We start from the raw sequence: 8,487 nt of genomic DNA on the forward strand, positions 1-8,487 counted from the left end.
GATTGGGGTGTGTGGATGGAGGAAGCAGCAAAACCTATTTTAGACAACAACAAAAAAAAATCTATATCAATTTAAGTGTGCGCTAGGGAATTGAAGCCATTGTATCAATCTGTGTTCCCTTCAAAACCACAAGACTCCATTAAGAAAAACAGTATTTTTACCTCCCAAGACACCTGCTGGTCTACGGCTGTGTTCTGTGAGGTAAGAATTACTGGTTACTAAAGGACTGTCTGACGGCAAGGTAAAGCAGTTACAAAACTCTATATATAGTGTACATAGCTATATATATATATATATATATATATATATATATAGCTGATACTGCTTTCTGTAGGTGGTGCACAGCAGTGCATGCTTTGCTCCTGACCGTGTGCTGACTACCATCTTCTGTATGTAAAACACAGACTATGGATAAGTAACACATAAAACCCAACTTTAAAAAAGAATCTGAACTATCCCTTTAATGTTACCATCTAATATAAGTTATGAGTTATTTTATTCAACATGAATGAAACCACAATCTTCAATGTAATGTAGCGATAAATTCACAAACAGGAAACAGTCCATGTATTAACATTTTATTTGATCAGTGGGAGAAAACTAAATGTTTTCGTTTTCAGTTTTTAACCTGATTAAAAAAAATCAATTTGCATTACTGAATATTTGCAGCACAGTTCAAAAGGACATGTTTTAAAAAAGGTAACTTTAAGACACTATTTTACACACACACACACACACTTTGGCGTATCCCACTATTGGTCTTCAAAGAAGACTTTGGCCATGGCGAGGGCAACCTTGGCGACCTTCTTGTCCTTGGCGTCGGGGCCCATGTTGGTCCGTGCCAGTCCGATCCAGTACTGCTCTGAGCGGGTCTGGTAGTCCGTCACCGTCTCTCCCTCCTGCACTGCGGGGTGCTCCTCTTCATCTGGAAACACACACGTTTAGAGAGGTTAAATACGTTGGTAACATGTTGTTTTTTAATCCTGGTTAAATTTACTTGAGCTTGTAGCTGGTTTCTTGCCAAATCAAACATCTTTAAAAAAGGAGCCAATCTGCTCCAAATCTCCCAATATACAACTCTCATTAAGACATAACGGTCAGTTTTCTGGTCACTACAAGTACTACTGTGTGTAGTACTGTGTTTTTCTGGCTCGGGAGGAGCTTTGTCAAATCTGAGAAAAATAACCCATTAATGAGGAATATTTCACCCACAAGATGACCATTTGTTTAAATATTGGACAATAACTCCCCGTGTGTTACCTTGTGTTCTTAGAGGAAACGTTGCCTCCAGAACGGAAAAATGAAAATAAAGAAAACAGAAAAAAAAACTCTTGATGAATTGAAGTAAATGGGGGACATCTGTGCACTTGCACATAATCAGTGTCACGCTTGTGTAGCCGCGTCACTCGAACGTGCAAATGCACGTGTTTTAAACGGTCGGCTGTATTAACGGATGTTCTGATGCAGTTAAACTTCGATTCATCGAGACTTTTCACCGTTTTTTGGGGATTCTCCGTTCACCGTGCAGGCATGCAAGAAAAACAAAGTTTTCTTTAAGGCGACACCGGTGAGCAAGCGATGAACAAATAGTAGTTTTGTGGGTGAAGTATTCCTTTGAGGTTATCACAGATTTGGTTTTACAGAAAATCTACGTTGCAAACCGGACCTGGGGCGTGGAGGAATGAAGAAGTGGACTTTCACTGGGCAAAAAAGAACCACTTTGATTCAGACTGAAACGTCTCAATAACTTTTGGATGGACTGCACTGCAGAGTTGTACTGACATTCATGGTCCCCAGAGGATTAATTCTACTTTGGTCATCACAGCTTTTCATCTACCGTCGTCGTCGTCAGGTCAGAATAACCCAGTACTTGATGACATTAGCATCAGCCTCAGCTGTTGACCGCTCATAACTAAAAGTTAGCACGCTAACACGGTACACTAAGATGGTTTACGTTATACGCACATCAGCATGTTGGTGTTGTCACTGTGATTGTGTCGGTATTGTATATTGGCATTTGGCTTTGAGCATCACTGTATTTGTATTTGCAATGAGCTGATAACAGACAATATACCGATGTGGACAATTAAGACTGAAGATGTTGGTTTCTATTGAAATCTACATTTAGCATCTAGAGTCACCCATTGACACCATATCAGCTTTCATAGAGGAGATGCTTCCTCATGTGTTTGTGAGGTTAGTTTACCTTATATAAAAGGTATTTTATTATTATATTATACCTTAATTATCAAGCATCCTGATCTGCATACTGTACTTGTTGCTCGTTATAAATAGCAAGAAGGGAAAAATAAAGACAAAGATAATTATAAGACAGCGAAAGAGAGGAATAATCCCTTGCCATCCTCATCCTCCTCTTCGGACTCCTCCTCCTCCTCCTCCCCTTCTGCTCCTTCTGCTCCTTCTGCTCCTTCTGCTCCTTTTGCCTCCTCCTTCTCCTTCTCCTCCTCCTCCTCATCATCTTCCTCATCTTCCTCTGACTCAGACTCCTCCAGCCACTCCTGTGTCTCTGTGGAGAAAATGAAAAAACATCATAAATCTAAATGAAAGCTCACAGAGTTCCCTGCCGTCGTATCATCCTCCAGCTCTATATATTCAAACAAGACCAATCAGCACACTGGCTGCTTTAGAGCTGACGGCGAATACATTTTCATATCATATGTTTTAATCTACGTGTGTTATTTCACTCTTGACATGTCTTTTTTTTTTTTCACTCACTTGGGTCCATTTCCACCAGAACCTCCCACTGGTCCATCTTGTTGAGGTCCAGAGAGTAGAAGTCGTTCAGGGTGAACTGGCGGTCACCGACCTCGAACATCCCTCCGTACAGGAAAAGCTTTCCCTGACGCACCGTTGCCATGGCGCTGGACCTCGCGCAGGGCTCCACCAGGGGGGCCGAGGCTGAACCTGAAGAGGTACAAACAAAACAAAGCGTTTGATTCTCCAACCTATCGATATTTTCTCACATCTTAAATGTGTTTAGTGTGCAAGTGTAATCTTGCCATCGTCCTCCTCCTCCTCTTCTTCCTCCTCATCCTCCTCCTCCTCCTGAGCTCCAGGGATCACTTCCTTGATGGTCATCACTGTGCCGTCCTCAGTGACAATCTCCTTGATGACCTCAGTGGGTCCTTGCGGTGCCCCCTCCTCCTCCTCCTTCCCGTCTGCTCCCTCCCCCTCTGCTCCACCCTTCTTCCCCCGTCTCCGTTTCTTCTTCTCCGACTTGTTTCCCTGGAAACAAAAGGATAAGTAAGTGGAAGCATCGACACCCTGCAGTTGACCCGCAGCTCCGTTAAGAGGGGATGGTTCCAATCAGTAGTGAGGATTAATCCATTAATCCATTATCAAGAAATGGTTGGCTATTCATATTTATGTGGATCCAGGCCGCAGCTCTCATTCATTTGAACGAGGCCGGTCTGGTGGGGATGCCACCGGAGGAGGCTCCATCATCCGGCAAAAATGAGTTCCACCGGGCTCAAATTTTGCTGCAACGCGACATCATACGGTGACGCCCCGCGTTGGCCGATCACGTACATGCACGAGCACATTCCTAGTAGATTACTCTGTACCATTTCTACTGTTAACCTTGTAATCGGTGCAACGTAAGGTCACCGGTTTGAAGCTTCATTTTGTTTATTTGCATGTCTATTTGTTCAGTTTGAAGCCAGTATTTCTGTCCTGTTGCAGATAAAGAGCAGGCTACATGTTAGACATGGGTTACGTACTATATTATTTGTAGAATTAGACTCCAGTGGTGGTTGCATGTTTCAGACTTGTGTGGTACAAACATTCCCAATAACTCCAGAGCGTTTTAAAGTCCAAAAGTAGATATTTTTTTAAGTTGATGTGATCATTTGAATTTGTATCTAACGAAATATAGATGAAATATTGTATATCACATCCTTTCATCCACACACTGATCCAGCTGCTCCTTGTGTCTTACCCTGAGCAGGCCGGGGAACCAGCGGCTCTTCACCATGTCATACAGGTAGAGGTCGTTGTAGAAGTCGCCCTCCAGCGTCTCCTCCTCTTCCTCGTCGCAAACCCCACCGAACAGCACCGCCCGCCCCGCCGGGCCCGCCGCCCCCGAGAAACCAGAGCGGGGAGTGGGCTTGTTCCCAGAGGGGCTCACCCTGGACCACGACCACTTCTCTGCAGGACGGGGGGGGGGGGGTGGGGGGGGGGGGGAATCAGTGAAAGATCAGCGAACAAGCAAAGAAGCTGAATGATTTAGATTGTTTCGGTACCTTAAGTGTTTGTGTACCTTGGCCTTCTTTACCCTCTCGCTTGAGAAGGAACATGTCGGAGTGGATGGTCCCCTTCTCTACGTCCTTCTTGACTCGCTAAATAGAAACGCACACAATCAGGCAGACCACATCACGAAACGTAATGTCTTATCAATACGGGGCAGAGCCACACGCGCGCACACACACACACACACACACACACACACACACACACACACACACACACACACACACACACACACACACACACACACACACACACACACACACACACCACTTTGGAGTATCCCCCGTAGATGACGACGCCCATGCCGTCGGGCGTGGAGGTCATCTGAGAGGCGGAGCGCGGGGAGGGGGCGGAGCCTGATGGAGCGAGGCGGGACCAGGAGAAGGTGTCCAGGGAGAAGGAGTAGACGTCATTGTAGTAGATAAAATCCCTGCAGGCGGAGGAGAGGAACGGGCTGAAACTAAATCACAACTTTGATACATTTAAGAGCTTGAGGACTGTCGACTTTATCGCATATTGTGAAGAGATTGCCGATTAGATGTCAGTCTCAAAATAAAAAATGTAAACTCAACCAAAACAAAAAATCAAATGGATTCTCTGGCTCTGTTAACATAAATTGCACTTAAATAAATAAGAGTCTTTTGGCAGAAGGGGATAAAGAGTGAATAATTCATTCCTTCACAGAGAACTTCCTGCCAATCACTTTGTTTGTTTACAAAAACACATTCGATTAGATATAAGCACTATATATAACATATATATAACATATATATATATATGTTATATATATATATATATGTTATATATATATATATAACATATATATAACATATATATAACATATATATATATATATGTTATATATATATATATGTTATATATATAACATATATATAACATATATATATATATGTTATATATATATATATAACATATATATAACATATATATATATATATGTTATATATATAACATATATATAACATATATATATATATATGTTATATATATATATATATAACATATATATAACATATATATATATATGTTATATATATATATATGTTATATATATAACATATATATAACATATATATATATATATATATAACATATATATAGAACATGCCGCTCTCATTCAGCTCAAACCCAAAATATCCCAACAGCAGAGCTGTGAGAGACGAGCCGAAAATATAAAAATATTGAGCTCATGTCCAGATATTGTACGATAAGTACAGTAGATGAGAATTCTATGCTCATTCACAGAATCACAACTTATTACATGTTGATGTGTTTACCAGAAGAGATGAAACTGATCTCTATGAGTCTGTTTGTGGAATGAACGGGGTTTACAATAAGCCGTCTCCACTCACCCATCAACGGGCATGAAGGAAGTGGTGATGTAATGGAACACGTTACCTGTCCTCCGCCCACTCCGTTACAGACACACTGTCCTCGTTTGATCACTCGGTAACGTTCCGCCTACCTGTTGCTCTCGTGGAAACCTCCAAACACCAGCAGCTGTTTCTTGCTGAGGACCATGCGGTGGCCGCTGCGACCCGCTGGACCACCAGTCGCCCTGGGGAGAAAAAAAACAACCTGAAATCACTTCGGATCGCTGATGCCTGCAAAGTGAAACATCCACAACACAGTGTGGGACTTTTTAAATCGAGCTTCTGATTTCATGAAGCTGTTTTTATTACCTAAGCAATCAACTCATCTATCTACTGATAAGACTTACATTACAGAATAGAATGAACTCATTAAGATGAAATAGAATTGCTGGTCACCCTCAGTTCATTCTGCCGATCATTACTCCCATTTACGCCCCCCCCCCCCGTTCATCCTCACGTCTTGTTTGTACGGCCCTCTGCACTCACTTGATGTTCTCCCACGTGTGCGTGGCCAGGTGCAGCACCCAGAGGTCCTTGTAGTGGTAGAACTGCTCCCCGTTTGGAGAGGCGAACTCTCCCCCAAACACCCAGAGCTGACCCCCACCCTGGGGAACTACCACCGCCTGAGGGGGAGGAAGGCGGGAGGGAGAAAAGGAGGGGAGGGAGAGGGGTGCATGAACAGAGCGAGATAAAGAGGTTTGACGTCCTCAGATTGAATTAGTTGTCTTGCAACATAATGGCCGTGATGATGTTGCCGATAAGTTTCCTCAACTGCCGTCTGCCCTCTTGTGGTTTAATCGGAGAATCGCATCAAATAAAGGACTTCAAATAGTGTTGCGGTGGATAAAGTATATCAGTCAACACGTCTCTGCTCACGTGGAAGTAACTAAAACTGTTGCTGAGAATCAGATAAGACACAATAAAGCTGAGGGACAGGCAGCGAGCACCACGGGAGGATCTGGGATCCTCGTACCTGGTGAGAGCAGCGAGGCGGAGGAGGGTTGGGGATGTCCGATTTCACCCAGCTGTTCTTCTTGATGCTGTAGAAAAACAGATCGTTGTACAGGTACGTCTGCAATAAAAACAAAAAAAGCGGGTTTTAGATGAGGATTTATTAATAATATTGGCAAATTGCAAAGCATGCGAGTTTCCTGCTCATCCAAGAGGATTTTCCGCTACCTTCTTTCCGTTGAAGAATTCTCCTCCAAACACGATGAGTTCATCTTTCTCCGGATGGGCTGAAAGAGACGCACTCGATCTGAAAAAAACACAAAAAGACATCAGAGACCTGAAGGGCTCGGTTTCAAACGGAGTCAGCTCTGTTGGCCCGGCGCCGGTGCGATTAGTTTGTGGGGTGAAAGCGGTCAATGGAACCAACCACAAGATTTTGTGACAGCAGCTTTTAGCCTCTAAACAAAAAAACGAATAATTAAAGGCTACAAGTCAATCAGTGTGCTCCAGTTCCTTCGTCCCTCTGGATGGTAAACATCATAACTGCTAAACATCAGTATTTTAGCATAACAACACCGCCAATGTTCCCAGGGCGTGTGTGTGTGTGTGTGTGTGTGTGTGCGTGTCACTTGATATAAACTAACAGCAAGTGATGGACGATTAAAACGCAGTATGAATGGAAAGAATATGTTCAGCCAATGTGAAAATATAGACGTCAACAGTCGAGACTGTACATGCGAGACAAGTGGTCCCGATGGGGACACCGTGAAGTTGAACTTGAGGGCGAGTGGTGCAGTCCTTCACCTCGCTGATGGAGGTGGACATGTTGTCTCTACTACTTGGGTCTTCTTTGAATCCAGATTCTGAAACTCAGCAATCAGAGCCTCCAAATCCTCCTGGAGACAGAGAAGGATGGAAAGTAATGAGAACAAAACCGGATAGATGTAAAGAAAAAAAAAGATATTAGAGATATGTTGTGGGTCCTAGTAATATTGCTCGTTAATATTAGTTGCTAGTCCTAATAAGAAACAGTTTTGTTACCTGCCACTAATTTAGACTGTAGTTAGCATTTGTGGTAAACTATGCAGTTAGTTAGCAGACCTGAGCTAACGCTAGCTAACATCATTTTCACAATATATTAGCATTATTATTTGTACAAAGCTATTGGCGCAGCGTCTTTGTTTCATATACAGAGTACACATATTAACGTAGTGTTAATAGTTTAGCCCATATTAACGTTACCTCCTCTCGTTTGGACCTCTTTGAAACTTTCTTCTCCATCTTGGCAGCTGTCTTCTCCGCTCCCTTCACCTTCTTTTCTTTCTTGCCTTTTTTGCCCATGACTGACAGATGTTGTTATATTTCGGGGGGTTGTGTCTCTTGTGTACAATGAGCTCGGTGTCACGTGGAAATCCAAACAAACTCGCATGGTGAGTGCCGATGCCTTTCCTCTGGCAAGTGACATTCACTTCCTGCAACAGACTTAAGCTCAGTGTGGACGCGTAACAGCGCCCTCTAGCGTGGCGGAGGACACTGTGTGGCCTCAGCAAAAAACACTCAAAAATATTCTCTGAATGCTCAAAAGGGGTAAAATGTATTCATATTTATGGTGTAAAAAAAAACCTGATAAAGTGACCGCTATGGTGCCCTTCCAGTAGAGAAAATAATTGCCATTGTTGAGCGTCTGAGCCTGCAATATAGTAGCTGGCTAAGTAATTAAATACTCTTCAATGTCAGTGAGTGGCATTAGGTAGCCCAATAAGACAGTTGAATTAAATGATGGGAGAGGTTGCGGTGACAAGATGAACAGCGATGGAGAAATATTTGAAAATGAAAAATGCAGACTCTGAACTGGGCCCTGAACAACAAAACT

The 8,487-nt window shown here is 42.9% G+C and overlaps 1 protein-coding gene across 1 annotated transcript; it reads right to left on the bottom strand.

Moving 5' to 3' along the window:
• Window positions 1–565: 565 nt before the first annotated feature.
• On the bottom strand, window positions 566–8,058 carry klhdc4 (kelch domain containing 4). The gene is made up of 13 exons (XM_079162191.1): window positions 7,857–8,058; window positions 7,419–7,510; window positions 6,843–6,921; window positions 6,637–6,735; window positions 6,150–6,286; window positions 5,756–5,848; window positions 4,537–4,699; window positions 4,280–4,358; window positions 3,959–4,167; window positions 3,021–3,246; window positions 2,737–2,925; window positions 2,360–2,527; window positions 566–925 (listed from the first exon to the last, which is right to left on the bottom strand). The coding sequence occupies exons 1-13, from the start codon at window positions 7,953–7,955 to the stop codon at window positions 753–755; spliced, it is 1,806 nt and encodes a 601-aa protein (XP_079018317.1). The 5' UTR covers window positions 7,956–8,058; the 3' UTR covers window positions 566–752.
• Between the last annotated feature and the right edge of the window lie 429 nt (window positions 8,059–8,487).

This window comes from Pholis gunnellus (genome assembly GCF_910591455.1).
Source record: "Pholis gunnellus genome assembly, chromosome: 7".
Classification (NCBI taxonomy): Eukaryota; Metazoa; Chordata; class Actinopteri; order Perciformes; family Pholidae; genus Pholis; species Pholis gunnellus.

Bases quoted from the DNA above. Each gene is read 5' to 3' on its own strand.
- klhdc4 (XM_079162191.1), bottom strand. From the start codon at position 7,955: ATGGGCAAAAAAGGCAAGAAAGAAAAGAAGGTGAAGGGAGCGGAGAAG. The intron at 3,247-3,958 runs GTAAGACACAAG...TTTTGTTTCCAG, and splicing joins GGTTCCCCGGCCTGCTCAGG to GGAAACAAGTCGGAGAAGAA. The intron at 926-2,359 runs GCAAGGGATTAT...GTGTGTTTCCAG, and splicing joins CGAAGAGGAGGATGAGGATG to ATGAAGAGGAGCACCCCGCA.